Genomic DNA, 15,017 nt, shown 5'->3' on the forward strand with positions numbered 1-15,017 from the left:
GATCCCAAGGTTTCCTTATTCCCTGCATTTGAAACAAATCAGACTACGAGCTATTTGACCAAAAATTGATATACGTACTGCTGGTTATATGTATCAGAAGGATATATGTACTAGGTTTAGAACATGTTCATACTTCTTGTTCAGGTTGCTGAAGATCAGCTTTCAAACGAGCTTTTTCAGCTGCAGCTAAAACAATTGCAGAGGCTTCATAAGTGTAGGTGCAGTATCGATTTGAGCTTGCTCATCCGAGGGATCCGTTTGAGCTTGATCTGATGCTCCTCTAGCAGCTGGAGCTTCATTATGCGCGGCAGCTGCAAGATGGATTTGAGGTGGATCAGGTGCACCTAGATCAATTGCAGGCTGCTGCACCTCTTCTCCATTTTGATCACTTGGTCCTAAACCCAAGTCAAAAGTTGGTCTTGAAACTTGTGATGGAGGATCCAGATCTTTAGCATAAAATTTGTCGAAGATTTGAGAAGATTCCATTTTTTCCAAGCTTGGTAAACTACCAGTCGACGGGTACTCCAGACTAAGAATTCCTAAGGATGGATAAGGATCTCCCATAATTTCAGCTTGTAGATATTTTGAGTACTCATCGGTATAAATACCCTTCCCATGGATGGCCAGGTCAATCAGTTTCTCCATCGGCACGGTATGCAGTTCTTTGAGACTCGGCAGCTCACAAACCAAAGGCATAAACTGCATATTCGGCAACATTTCTTCAAGCGATGCACCCTACATAAATGCAATGCCAAACCGTATTATTTTATAGGATGACAAAGTATAAAATTGGTAACTAGTGTAACGTTCAATTCGCTCACCTGTCTATCTCTAAGAGAACCAATTTCCACTTCAATATTACCCAGAACTTGTGTCGCTGCTGTTTGTTGGAGTTCAGCCTTTTCAGTCGTGTTATTCAACATAAGGTGATATGTTTTTAATCAGTATTGCAGATATGTACTTGTATGTTTTTTCAGTATAGTAGATATGTACTGACAAGTTTTAGTTTTTTACAAACTAAACTAATACTAGAAAGAATATAACTTACCTGTGATGGTTCTGGCATGCTCTTTTCCTCTTGCAGCTCTTTCACCTTTCGCTCCAAATCAGATCTAGCCCAAATTTTAAACTGTGAAACTTCAATATCGAACTGTGTGAGATTTTCTTCAGAGCCCCCCATAACAGGCATTGTTGGAGTAGCATTTCCCTGTTCATTCGACTTTTCTTGGGTATCATCTGGAATTTCCTGTTCATCCTCTGTTACCAAGGAGTAGTTGCTGATGGAACGGTGTCATCCAAATCATCATGCCCTTCTTCAGAGCTACTGCTAGATTCTTCTTCTCCCGAGTTTGGTTGTGGAGGTGGGTAAGCTCTGTGATATATCATTCAAAAGCTCTTCTAGGATACTCACATCAATGGGGAGGCCGTCCTCTTTCCTGCTCTGTAATTCACACCATTTTTCTGCAATTGTCAGCCTCAAATCTTCATTCTTTACTTCCAAATCCTCGAATTTTTCTTGCCAATCTACTGTCAATGGCACTTCTTCAACTGGAAGCCTTTGAGCAATTTCATTCAACATTTCTTTTTCATACATAGTATATTCATCCTTAAATTCTTTAGAGAACTGGAAAAGTACATATAACGCACACATATAACCAGTTTTTGTATCAGTATAACATATATGTACTCAAATAAATAGTGCATATGACACACACACAATCATTTTGGTCAATCAGAAAACTGCTTTTCTGATAGTGTCCTACCTAAAACAAATCATTTAAGTATAATTATTTATGAAAACACAAATAATTATACTTAAATTCATCAACTTTAATCAGTTTTTTAGATATGTACTGGTGCATCATTGTTTCCTAAACCAAAACTACAAGAAGCATAATGAAATAAAACTTATCCTAGTAATATGTATTGTTTTTCTTAGGGACTTACTGTGTATTGCGAAGCCTCCATATCCTTTAGAAACTCAACAGATATTTCTTTGATGTTCCACCTTGCCGCTCTTGGAAGGTATCGATCATCTGGTAACGTCACTGGTTTCACCAAGTGAGTATGCTCCGCATACAACAACTATGACAAAAATAACATCAATAGAATCAAATACAGAAACTTAAATGACAGTAGAGTAAATATGTACTTGGAAAAAAAAAGCTTGTACTAGATGATCGATACCAACAAATAGACGACACAACCAGTGATGTCCTCGGGAGTGTTGTAGTTCTGATTGATTTTTTCTCTAAGAAACTATGTATCAGGTCAGGCCAAGATACATTCTTTGACTTCTCAAGATCATCAACTAAACCAAAGTACTTTTCTTTGAGTTTATGAGCATCTTTTGTTGTAAAAAACAAAGTAATACACATAAACAGGCATAATAGCTTAACCATATCTTCAATTGTTTGTTCAGTTTCTACTCTTGGTATCCTGTACTCCATATCTTCATCATCTTCACTATCGGTTACTTGTTCATCATTGTCATCATCACTGTCTTCGCCACCTTCAGATTTACAATTCTTGATACCAGTACGCTTGAGCAGTTTCAAGATGGCATCTTGTAGCATTGGTCTTGTAACCGTGTTGCTATCACCAAAGTGTCTAATGTAGAATGGTTTCTGCCTCCATCCACCACCTACCATCAAAAAGGTGTCATCAGTTCTTCTTCCTGCCATTCTTGGCATTCCAAACATTACACCCATTTTTTCTGGTGTCGACGTGATAATGTGTGTTTCACCTCTTCTAACAAACTCAAAGGTGAGCTCATTCTTGACTCGACCCCTTTTGTAACACTTCAAGTACTTTTTCACTGCAGCTTCCAACTTTTCCCAATGACTTTCTGAGTACTTAGTGTGCCAGAACATCAAAAACATCTGTCCATAAGAAGATTCGGCTATCTTTTCCAATGTGGCTTCACTCAAAGTATATTTACTCGCCTTCATTCTGGCAACCAGGCTATGTAATGCTGTGAAACCAGACCTATACAACTTCCTAACAGATTTTGGCACAACCTTACCTGCAAAATTTAATTGGTTTTATTTTCAGTACAACATTTATGGACTACACATTCATCATCTCAGAAACACAATCAATCACTATTGGCCTTATGTACTTCATATCCAAAGATCATTATCACATAAACAAAGAAACAGATGAATTTAGAGTACATAAACACTACAATGTCTCAGTTTTTTAGTTATGTACTGCCAATTATGTGCCAGAAACACAAACAGTGGTAAATAGACACATAAACAATGTTACCCATTCACTACTGGACTTATGTACTGCCAAAAAACAACCTAATTAAGAAAAAACCTCAGTATTTGATATATGTACTGCTGGCTCTATGTATCAGAAATAAAATGAAACAAATTGCATATCACTTTTGATTCTTATTCTACAGTTTTATAGTTATGTACTGCCAATTCTAAGTGCTAGAAACACAAAGTAGAAGTTGCATGTAAACTCTGATAGGTTTTCTGAATCAGTACCTTTTTTCTTCGATTTCTGTGTTTCAACCTTTTTACTCTTTTTTCTCTTTGATTTTCGTCTTGAAATTCTTGAATCGTCTTCTGATGTTCTAGGAGCAGTGCTATCATCCATTATTGTTTCTTCTTCTTGGATTGTTCTTGTGATTTTTCTTGTTTTAACCATTATCGGAAGAGAAGAGAAATTTAGGTTTAGGGTTTTTCAAACTAGCAAAAATCTCTGAATGATTTTTGAGATCTGTTGTCTCAAAAATCTCTAAATGAATTTGGTTTTTGATTCTCTGAATTCTCTCTGTGAAGAAAAATTTTTCTCTCTTTGAAAACCGTAAGAAGTTGGTGGTACGGGAAAGACAAACGAATGATTTTTCTGACCGTTTCAGCGGTTTTGTACGGGAATAGATAGTGGGTGCATTCTTCACACGTGGTAACTACTAGGGTAAGCTCGTCATTTTGCTCATTTCAAAAAATTATGGACCTAGTGATAAGTCTAAAACCCGGTTGGACCCTACTATAACTAAATATATGGGCTTAGGACCAAACAACAAATTTTCCTTAAATCAATGAGCTATCCCTTTGTTAGAAAAAGAAGAGTCACTTCATCGTTAATCTTATCCGGATGTAAAACTCATTTAGGTGTCCTTTAACATAAATACTGTGTGTTTTAACTTCGAGCCTTGAAAAACAAATGGCGGATTTATCTTTTCCTCAATCAGCAATGGAAAACCCTAAAACACCACTTTCAACGATCTCTACTTTCGTTCACCAGCATTTTATGCGATTAGGGTCTGAATTTTCGAATCGATTTGAAGAAGGAAAACGATTTGTCGTAGAGAATGTGGTTACAAAATTTCCCCAAAAGCATCGTTCTGCACTATCTCAATTTGCTTCAGTGAATCAAGAATTAGGGTTTAATACTCATCACCATCCTCAAGCTAAACACGCATTTGATATCGCTTTAAGTGCTGATTATGTGGCTAAAACATTAGCTGGAACTTCTGTTTATACTGTTAGCAATATGAATAATGAATTTGTTCTTATTTCGGATCCTAAAAGTGTTAAATCATTAGGTCTCCTTTTTTTCAGACAAGAGGATGCCGAAACCCTTCTTGCCCAGGTCAGTATTACTAAAAGTATTCATCTTTTTGATGCATATTGGTTGTCATTTCAGGAAAAATTATAATTGGTGTTACTTTAGGTTCAGTTAAAGCAACCTGGTTTAGGGAGAGGAGCTAGAGTTGTTCCAATTACACTTGATCAGGTAAACATTTTTCACTCGATGTTAAGTACATTGTTTGAATCTTCGAGAAACTATTGCAAGAATGAATTAATAAAGAATTTGTTGCTTAGACTTACTAATGAAAATTAATGAAAATCTAGCAATGCTTTCTCAATTGAAAATTAAGCTCACTATGGCTTTTCTTGGTGTTCACTAGACTTGACCGATTTGGATATTAATCTCACATTAGCATACCTTATGCCAGTATGAGAAGTAGAGAAAGTTTGGTACTAGGTTAACTGTAACCACTTGAAGTAAGGTTTTATGTCTATTGACATTACACTTTGTTACCTTTTTGCTCAATGTAGGTCTATATGTTGAAGGTTGAAGGAATTGCATTCAGGTTTCTCCCTGATCCAGCGCAAATAAGGAATGTGTTAGAGGTTAGATATAGCTTCATAACGTAGTGGTTGTTTGGATCATTCTTTGTTTTTATTCTTAGATTGTTCTTTCTGGCTTTCTGATATGCGAGTCTGAATCATTTTGGGATCGTTCTCACATATTTTTCTTAATTTCTAGCTCAAAGCAGCAGATCTTAAGAGTGGATTTGATGGGGTGCCTGTGTTTCAGGTATGTGATTAACTCAATGATTTGTGAGATACTTATCTTTGAGATTGGCTACATGTGTACCATAGATTGTAATATCCAATTGTCCTGGCAACACTTAATAGGCGGTTATGTTCATTTGCAGTCAGATCTTCTGGTTGTGAAAAAGAAGAACAAACGCTACTCCCCGATATACTTCCAAAAGGTTTGTTGACCGATACGTTTCCCCTTAATCATTGCTATTTTACTGAAAACATAATTCACGTTTCTATGTCTTTTTTTATTTTTTACCGTTTGGTTGGTTCTTTGTCATTCAGGAAGATATAGAAAGAGAGCTCTCGAAAGTCTCTAGGGCGTCAAGAGGATCGGGTGTTTCTCAACACATTATGGTAACACAGATTCTATATCGGAAATTCTCAAAGTTTCTCAGCTGTCATTGTGATTTATCTTTAGTTACCTTGGATTAGTAGGAAAAGAAAAAGATTAGGCAGCAAAAGTTATTTCCGCTGTTTCCTTCTTATTCTATTTCTATGGAGTTTTCTGTATGAATTTTTAATTTCTTTTACAATATTCACTTCTTTCTACAGGTTGGAAGTTTGGAAGATGTGCTGAAAAAGATGGAGGTATTGTAACTAATTATGTGAATACAGTTTATCAAATGTGGGGTTTTTGAGATTAATACAGCATGACTTATCTGTCTATTGCAGGTAAACGATAAAAATTCGGGCTGGGAAGATCTGATCTTCATCCCACCTGGTAAAAGCTATTCCCAGCACCTTCAAGAAGTGGCCTCAGCATAATTTTGGACCTCTATATATCTTCCATCAGCCATATTAAGGATCTAGAGGCAGACAACTCCATTGCATATTTAAGGCCCCTATGAAGGTCAGTAACAAATCATAAGCACGTTATACATAGCAATGATTGCTCGAAATTTGTGTTTATCTTTCTCTGTATCTCGACTCATTTCCTGGTTTAAGAACAACACTTTGTCTGACATACCTTCTATTCTTGCTTCTAACTGTTGCATCCTGATTCCTCTAAAATCATTTGCTTATATATTCTATTTGTCGATATTCAGATTATAGAGTATAAGTCAAAGTTAGAGATATTCTGGAGGAATTACACAAACTAATATGAGTTTTCTCTCTGGAGCCAACTTCAGATAAAAAATGCCAACTTCTCAACTCCTCGTTCATTTATCTTGTGTTTTGTTTCCAACAGTTGAAGTGGTTTTAACACTGTTTTATTTATTAATGCATATTAGTGGTGTGAAAGCATCACATTTATCAGTCATTATCATATGATTTCTTTTTGACATGTTAGGTAGCTCTTCTTGGCATGACACTGCTAACATTTACATTAGTTTGACTTTTCCCATGATATCCATCAATTTGTATCATGCTTCCTTGTACAATTTGCCATCGTGTTATAGGGTAGATCCGATATTTATATGTTCCTTACAAAGGCTTACATATGAACCACTATTATAAGTAATATAATACATGAGTTCTAGGGTAAACACATTGTACCTTGTGAACCATCATAAATCAATATAGAAATCCTGTTAGCAAGATTTACATATATGAAGCATGATCTTCAATGGTCCACTCAACTACTTCAATTTCATCTTCACGTCTCTCCTCTTTCTTCTTTGGCCAACAACATTCTCTTAGTTGTAGTATGACTTGATTCCCATATTTTAGTGTGCCACAGTTTTGAAGTTCAGTATGGAACAGAGCTCTCATTGTCCCCTTATATCTCTACGGAACGCACTCCCGTCTCATGCTTTTATCATGCAGAGTTGGTAAGATGATTTCCAGGAGTGACTCTGTAGCACAAGAAAAAATGCTGTTAAAAAAACATGGCATGAACTATTGTTTTCCATTTAAATATAAATACTAACAAATTCGCCAACGAAGGCGCTTTGGGTTTGACTTGTTTGCAAATTCACGTCATATCAATGCAGGAGAAACTGACTGAAGAAAGGGAGAGAACGGTGTCAGAAATTGTGGTTTATACTTACTGAATATTAACCCCAGTTTTCTGTTTGATAGCATCTGGAATACTACCCTTGAGGTTATTGTTCTGGAGGAATCTGTTTTCATCAGACAAGGAAAGATTATTCGTTCTGTCAAGCATGTGCTAGAAGCAGAGTAGAGATGGCATCTTGAATCCAGAAACAGAAAAAACTTACATCTCTTGGAGCTTCGGCAGTTTTCCAAGTGATTGAGGAATCGATCCCTCAAGTGCGTTGTTGTCCAAATGCCTTCTCATTGAGTTAAAGAATTTTAAAATCAAAACCAGATGAAACCAACCTTGAAAGAAAAGAAAAAAAAATAGGTGTACTGTAAAAAATAAACTTACAGGGAACCCAATTCTTTCAAAGAACCCATGTCTGGAATAGAACCAGAGAGTTTGTTTCCACCGAGGCTTCTGCAGAATCATTAACAAATGACCATCTCAATCTCTAGTCTTGAATAACCTATTGATTGCTAGAAAAACTGCACAATAAAGTGGGCTGAGGGTTTATTTACCCAACAAAACAAAGTAGTTGCTTACAAGGTCTTGAGGGCAGTTAAGTTGGCAATGCTGGGGGACAATGTTCCCACCAGTCCAAAGTTAGTGAGATTTCTGCAAGAAAATCATCATTTAAGTCACTGTTGTCGGAACATATTTGTTGTCGGAACATCTTTGTAATGGTTTACCCCTCTACGTCTAGAATACTTTAGATTCATAGATAAGTACTCACATGTTAGAGACTCGGACGACTTTGTCAGTGGAACAAGTAACCCCTGTCCATGCGTGCTCCGGAGGTAAGCATGGATCGCCCTTCCAGTCAGGAGGTGGGTTATTGAAACTTCTTGCAATATCTTCCATTGCGGACGCTGTTACATTTGTGAACATTGTTAGAATATGTGAATCGAACTTGATAATCCCTAGCCGTGTATGGAGAGCAGGAGAGGTACGTACTATCTCTGGCGAGTGTTCTTCCTCCTAAATGAATTATCTGAAAGACTTCCCCTGCACTAATAACAGGTCCTACCATACTATCATTCGAAGGTGCCAAGGTGATCTGTGTTAGCCCCGAAAGAGCCCACGATGTTGCATAAACAGTCACTCCAGTGGCTGTGACATTCAGATTGGTATAAAAGTTTTGCCCATTCACTGAAACATTGAACACTCTCCAACTGTACCAACTCGGTGTGCGGTTATCTTGAAAGTACAGTGCAATGTAATAGTTGGCACTTGGCAGGGACACATTTGGCCATTGTATATTCAGCTCCTTGCCTCTGCTGGTTGTCAAACCAGTGGTGAACACAGCTGATGGCGGAAGGTTCCAAAAATCTGTTGAAGTTATATTAGAATGGCTTTCAACCACAGGATTCGCGTCTTCAAATGGTTGCCAGTTTCGATTGAATTGATCATCTGGAAAACTAGTCTCAACATTCATAATATTACATTACAGTAATTATAAACAACACATTCCGGGTTAGCTAGCATGGAGTTTTCATGTATATAATACATACCTAATGAGGTCACCATCGTATCCAAAGGAATGGCGAGCGACAGTAATGAGGCCATGATTGTTGAAATCGGTCGAGTTGTACATTGAATTCTCCAAGTACTCTAATTCAAGAGCAGATATGAAAGGGTTCGAGGTAGTATGTTCATTTCTGGCAAGACAAATGCTTAACGTCTTACCCAATGAAGCTGCAATGATTTCGTAATAAGAGCTAAGACCCATTGCATAATCTTCGGTTGTATTAACCGTACTCCATTTACTTCCTTCAATGATTTGATCGAACACGGGTGGCTCTTTACCTCCATCGTAACCTCCGTAATAATACGTCGTTCTTATCAAATATTTCCCTCCTTTGATCGTCGGGATGACAAAACAATATTTTTTTGCAGTCGTATCAGGAAAAAACCTCAAAGTAGCTAAAATGGGTGCCAAATCAGGATTGTCCAGAGTTGTTTTGTTTCCAACTTGAATGAAACCTTCATCTGTTATCCAATCTAGGTTACCTACTTTGGTAGTCTCTGATGCGCCACAATTGAGAAGAAAACCTCTTGGGGCTGGACCAGCATGGATTTTAATCAGAGGGATACTAACAAGCCATAGGATAAAGATATTGAGAGACATTGCGAGAGGAAAGAAGATGAAGAAGTTGTTGCAGGAAAGATGGAATTAGCATTCAAAGTTTTGATTGGAAAATGGAAGGTTTGAAAGAGAGAAACCATGCATGCATTGTGGGATGACGATGAAGGTTGGTTGAGCTTGTGACACGTGGATGGTTGCATTTGATTGTTGTTTAAAGGGTGTACAAATCAAGAGGGTGTTTGACCTAGACGTTGACCTAATAAGGGGTGTACAGGGAGGGGGGTAATGGCTCATGATAAGAGTTTAGGGGCCAACATTCACAACTACAAGGGCTGGATAGTTAGCAATTCGGGATTCGGCAAACATACGGAACGGCAAACGTACGAGTATTATACGGTTTTGTAAAATCCAGATTCGGTCCAAAATTCGGTCAACGGGACGTGATTCGTTAGTAATTCGGAACGGCATACGTACGTGTATAATTCGATTTATAAATGTGAGTTCGGTTCTGAAAATTCGGTATCTATATATAACAATTAATTTGTATTTATAAGGTCATAGACCAATTTTTATGCATATGTGTGAGTTATTTAAAGAAAAGATAAACTTAATATGATGATATTAATAATATATACAACATTAGTTATCCAAGAGGACGTCGTATGGTGGTTTAGATGCTTGGTTAGTGAGTTTGAGATCTCTCTCACCTTCACCTTCAAATCTCTTCAGTCGTTTTTGTTTCATAAAAATTACAACACGTCTAATATTTGGTCGTGTATGCTCGGGAGGCAGTAAAGTCCAAAAAGTGGGGTCTTTGAAAAGTAAAAGCTAAAGAATTTATGGCGAATTAAGCGGACGTATCATTCGAGACACGTAAAATTCGTGAATGATTCGCGAATAATCCGGAAATACCACATAATACGCGATTTGGGTTCGAAATTGCAAACGTACACGAATAAGACAGTAAAATTCGTGATACGGAAAAATCCGGGAATGATTCGCGAATCATTCGCGAACTTACTAACTAGGGGCTGGACCTCTAATAATCTCGTAGTTGTTGTCATTACTGCTGCTTTACGTGAAACCTAGGCAAGATCCTTTAAACTTTTTACTAGATTTGGGTCTCTAGAAGGCTAGCTAGATGAAATAATCTCAATTATTTTTTTGACCTAATCCTTTAGATAATGAATCTGTTGAAGTGTGACATCGTATCGGACCATCGATTACTAGAATCGTACACCTAAAAAGAACACAAGGAAACAAATAAAAACAAAGGGTAAACAAATGCTGGTATTTGTTTTGGAAAACAAATTCGTAAGGAAAGGAATGCGATGAAGATCTAGAAATGGACGGAGCAACCAAAAAGTTGTTGACGTGAGTGCAACATATGGTCCACTAGCTGTTGTAGTGCCTCGTGTAAAGCGAGGTTTCTCAACCGTAGTTAGTAAGTTCGTGAACCATCCGAACACCCACTCGCCCATTTTAAATGCATTTTTACAAACCTGCATCATATTTGCGATTTTTTAATATTTCCGAACTATACGAAGTCACGAATTATTTTCTGCATTAATTCGATAATTATTTAATCCCTATTTTACGGTGGTTCCATCCTATTTATTGTATCCTCTCATAAGTACATGTTTGTTGGTGATTATGTTCCATAATTTTTATATACACCATTTGAATCATGACTTTTCATACAATATACGACAAACAATCGTAAATAATAGCATTCAAGTGATTTTTAATAAATACCAATACTAAAACATATATTTTTATAGTAAAATATATGTCGAATTGAGATATGTTGAACGCATTAAGCAAGAATATACGCATTCCCGTATTTTTCATGAATCACGTATTATTGACCGCATATTTGACCGAACTAATATCCCGTCCAGCCGATTGGTGAACGCACATTTACCGATCCGAATTTTGAAGTTGAAAACGGTGTTAGTAATTCGGCGAGCGACAAAAATTTGGATCGGCAAAAGTGAATAACCTTAGGAACGAGAAAAATATTCGTTTAGTGAGGTTATTTATTTATCGATAACTGAATATATATTTATTTAGGGGTTAATTTTTGCTTTTTACATATGTAATTACGATGTTTCCGAACCAGAAGTTGGTCAATTAGGAGAAGACATTTAAGAATTAATTGATGTCATTTCTAACTTATGCTATAGAAATATCAGAATGATATAGTTACAGAATAACACACGGACAAAGAAATTATCGAGTCAATAATAAATTATGAGAATGATCCTGAATTAGACAACAATAGCGCCATGCCAAATATGTCATCAAAAGAGGCATTATAACAGTAATCATCATAAAAAAGGACTTGTTATAACGCGAGCAAGATAATTCCAAAAGTTATACATGCATTACAAAATATTAAGGATGGGATGCATTTTAACTTAGGTGGAAGGAAAAAATAAGGGCTTTTTGATAAAGTACCCCTACTTTTCACTTTACACAAAAAAAATGCCCCCATTTTTTTACAAATTTGTTAAAGTACCATTGTCTTGACATTTTATTCAAAAAACGGTAAAAAACGGTAAACGACAGTTAACAGCCGTTAATGCTTAGGTGGCAGTGCAAAAAAGTCTAAAAAGCAATTCGAGCTAAATAGAGTTGAATCAACTTGACCGGCAAAGTGGTCGGGGGAGTAGTTCAGGTGACCAGCAGCTTCATATCTTACCAGTTTCAGTATCTAGCTCTCCCTTCCTGCATTGCAACATCACTTCATTCCACCTTCCTGCATTGCAACATCACTTCATTCCACCAACTAGCTCTGCCAAAACAACTGCACTTTCTTGCATTCACTGTCGTCCCTTCAGTTCTCAGCTTCAACCCCGCATCTGATTCTTGCGGCATAACTAACAACATCAATACTTCCCGTGACTTCAGCTGCAACTCCACCACTCAACTCAACTCAATTTCATTGCATCATCACCTGCAACATCTTATGCAATATCCCATCCACCATCCCTCTGCACTTCACCAGCACTACCATATCATTTACAAATCAACTCCAGTAGCAATTCTCACCATTTCAGCTTACTGGATAGACCACCAGGAGCTAGTTGCACCAGCTTCACTACACCACATAGCAGCAACATCTTATATTCCCCAGACTCGGAACCAAGTAACAACCCAGTAATTCATATCTCAGTTCCATTCAATGGCCATCACCTGTAGCTGCACATCATACCAGGCTGAGTTCTCACTTGCAATACCAGTCTTGTCCAAGTTCATGGCTTCACTATAACCTCCATTCCTTGCTCTGCTCAACACCAACATCTTCCCTGTAAGTACCTAAACATACATCTATTTCAGGTATCTCAATTAGACCAGGCCATATCTTCATAATTCAAGCCAATTCTTGATGTTCAGCTGGTCTTCTTCTTGTCAGTCTCTTTGTATTGTTCTCCATAGCACCTACATAAGCTACTAACAAATCACCACCAACTGCTGCTTCAACTCTACCTGGTCCAACCCCTGCCATTTCAATCTCAGTTTCACAAGCACCAACATAGTATCTATCTCAGTCTTGTCCACCACCAAACAACTCCTCCAGTTTCCCTTCTTCTCGTTTCAATCATTTCCATCTTCATAACACCACAATGATCTCAATATCACTGTCACCTGCAATATACCACCATGAGAAACATCTGTAACACCATATATCCTTCACCAATATACAAGCCACTGCCATTACACTAACATCTCCCCCATTGCAGTTACATCTCATACCCTGCCAGGTCAAATCAGCTTTCACAAGCACCACCCACCATATCTTAAGTCATTGAACCTCAAACAATTCCAGCTTCACTTCCACCAGCAAATCTCAATACTACCAGATCCTTGTTCTTGACAGTAAAATCTCAAAACCCCTCTTCTGAAATCTTACCAGCAAACCCCATTTCTTCCGCGGCATCAGACCACCAGTTTCCATCTTCTGTCCTATCTCGAGCTCAATCAAATCCCATTCATCTCCATTCATCTCAGAATCACCAGTGATAGCGTCATCTTCTTCTTCCTTGACTTTGTACAACAATCATCACATGTATTCAGGCCACACTCCATCTCTGTATCTTCTGCATCATAGTCATTCTCCATCTTGTCACCAGAAGCAACAACCAATTTCTCTTCTTTCATCTCCCAGCTCAATTACCTGCAACAAAACCTAATTTCTTCTTCAATTTCAGATCCAGGAAACCCATACACTCAAAATCACCGGAATCATTTAGGAGAAACCTTAATCTCCAAATCAATTTCAAATAGATTAACACCATCATCTCCAATAGTTGTTCAGCTCGAAACCCCTTTGATTTCTTCTCGGATTACGCCTGAATCTCTACATATTGTTCCATCATATCCCTATTCCTTCATCTGTTAATCGATGAAATCATTCACTTTGATCTTCAATAAACTGATCAATCAAACCAGAAACATCTATCAATTCAATTGAATCGGTAAAAAATTTCTCTTGGCTGAAACAGAAAAGAGGAACAAAGAGGAGAGGAAGAAAGAGTGTCGGTGAAAACGATGTTTTCACTCTTTTAAGATAAGTGATGGGTTTATGGTAATTTGACCCGTTTTTTAACTAGATAAACGACCATTGAGTCAACTATGTGGGCCCAAAGGGTGAAAGTAGACGGTAAGGGAATTTTAACAAGTTTGAAAAAAATGGGGGCATTAATTTTATGGATATAAAAAAAACGGGGTACTTTATCAAAATTCCCGAAAAATAATCAACTTTAAATGCATTTTTTGAGCAAAAATGACTTCTTATAGGAACATTGTTGATGGATGGAGTATTTTGGTTTGTTTATATGTGTATTTTGTGATTATAATCAGTGATTACTCATTTATATTTACGTAGAGCCTTTTAAGGACTCAATATTATTTTAATCATTGATGTATTTAGCGAGGTTATTTAGTCCATTTACCCAAGTCGGAATCGAAGGAAATTATTAAGTTGGCAAGGTTATTCATTTGTCAAGGTTAGACTATATATGAGTTTTATGAATATTTACCATTTTTCTTGTTTTAGAGTTTACTTTTGATGGAGATAAAAAATATTAAATTAATTTAAGTGTAATATTACTATCGTAGGTTTGGTACATTTGGAAAGAGTCATCTAGGAATTTGAATTATGCCTATCCTGATGGACAACCAAAAACTAATTCTCTACCTATATAACTTGGACGGAGGGAATATATGTTAGGTTAGTGTAATCAGTTAGCTTAATTAGTTGATTTATGATTTTATATATAAGGTTTGGTAGTAATTCAGAGAGAGCGTGTGAGGTAGTACCACAAGTTTTGCGGGGAAAAGTTAGGGTTTTGAGAATTTTGTAGGATGAGAGGTTCCAATCATATTTTTGAAGCAGGGGAATGTTCTTCGCCTCCTGTAGATGAGTCTCTATGCACTAATCTTCCAAAAGATTCACAAATGGATTACATGAATGAGATTCACTTTTTTAATTTCCTCACATCCAAAATGACTATGTAAATGATGAATCTTTTGACCCAAATGAAGAATCAAATGACCCAAGTGAAGAATTCTGAGCTACAAATAATCA

The 15,017-nt window shown here is 37.0% G+C and overlaps 3 protein-coding genes across 6 annotated transcripts; 1 reads left to right on the forward strand and 2 right to left on the reverse strand.

Annotated features, from left to right (window-relative positions):
- Positions 1-912: 912 nt before the first annotated feature.
- On the reverse strand, positions 913-3,944 carry LOC113291566. Its single transcript, XM_026541089.1, has 7 exons — positions 3,501-3,944; positions 2,478-3,025; positions 2,188-2,259; positions 1,948-2,085; positions 1,408-1,624; positions 1,049-1,257; positions 913-960 (listed from the first exon to the last, which is right to left on the reverse strand). Exons 1-7 carry the CDS (start codon positions 3,661-3,663, stop codon positions 913-915), a joined length of 1,395 nt encoding a protein of 464 aa, XP_026396874.1. The 5' UTR covers positions 3,664-3,944.
- A 180-nt stretch (positions 3,945-4,124) lies between these two features.
- Positions 4,125-7,746, forward strand: LOC113289497 (protein TIC 22, chloroplastic-like). 4 transcript variants are annotated; one of them, XR_003331044.1, is made up of 9 exons: positions 4,125-4,611; positions 4,699-4,755; positions 5,082-5,156; positions 5,293-5,343; positions 5,465-5,524; positions 5,637-5,708; positions 5,907-5,942; positions 6,027-6,204; positions 6,401-6,623. XR_003331044.1 is itself a non-coding variant. In XM_026538763.1 (8 exons), exons 1-8 carry the CDS (start codon positions 4,183-4,185, stop codon positions 6,117-6,119), a joined length of 879 nt encoding a protein of 292 aa, XP_026394548.1. In that variant the 5' UTR covers positions 4,126-4,182; the 3' UTR covers positions 6,120-6,316. The 4 variants fall into 4 exon arrangements, 1 of the variants encoding a protein (XP_026394548.1); XR_003331043.1 differs by lacking the exon at positions 6,401-6,623 and adding an exon at positions 7,289-7,746 and having other exon boundaries at positions 4,126-4,611; positions 4,693-4,755; XR_003331042.1 differs by having other exon boundaries at positions 4,126-4,611; positions 4,693-4,755; positions 6,401-6,616.
- On the reverse strand, positions 6,662-9,531 carry LOC113289496 (probable LRR receptor-like serine/threonine-protein kinase At5g59680). The gene is made up of 8 exons (XM_026538760.1): positions 8,850-9,531; positions 8,293-8,756; positions 8,072-8,207; positions 7,882-7,953; positions 7,687-7,755; positions 7,517-7,588; positions 7,346-7,417; positions 6,662-7,150 (listed from the first exon to the last, which is right to left on the reverse strand). Exons 1-8 carry the CDS (start codon positions 9,464-9,466, stop codon positions 7,114-7,116), a joined length of 1,539 nt encoding a protein of 512 aa, XP_026394545.1. The 5' UTR covers positions 9,467-9,531; the 3' UTR covers positions 6,662-7,113.
- Between the last annotated feature and the right edge of the window lie 5,486 nt (positions 9,532-15,017).

This window comes from Papaver somniferum, chromosome 6 (assembly GCF_003573695.1).
Source record: "Papaver somniferum cultivar HN1 chromosome 6, ASM357369v1, whole genome shotgun sequence".
In the NCBI taxonomy this organism is placed as follows: domain Eukaryota; kingdom Viridiplantae; phylum Streptophyta; class Magnoliopsida; order Ranunculales; family Papaveraceae; genus Papaver; species Papaver somniferum.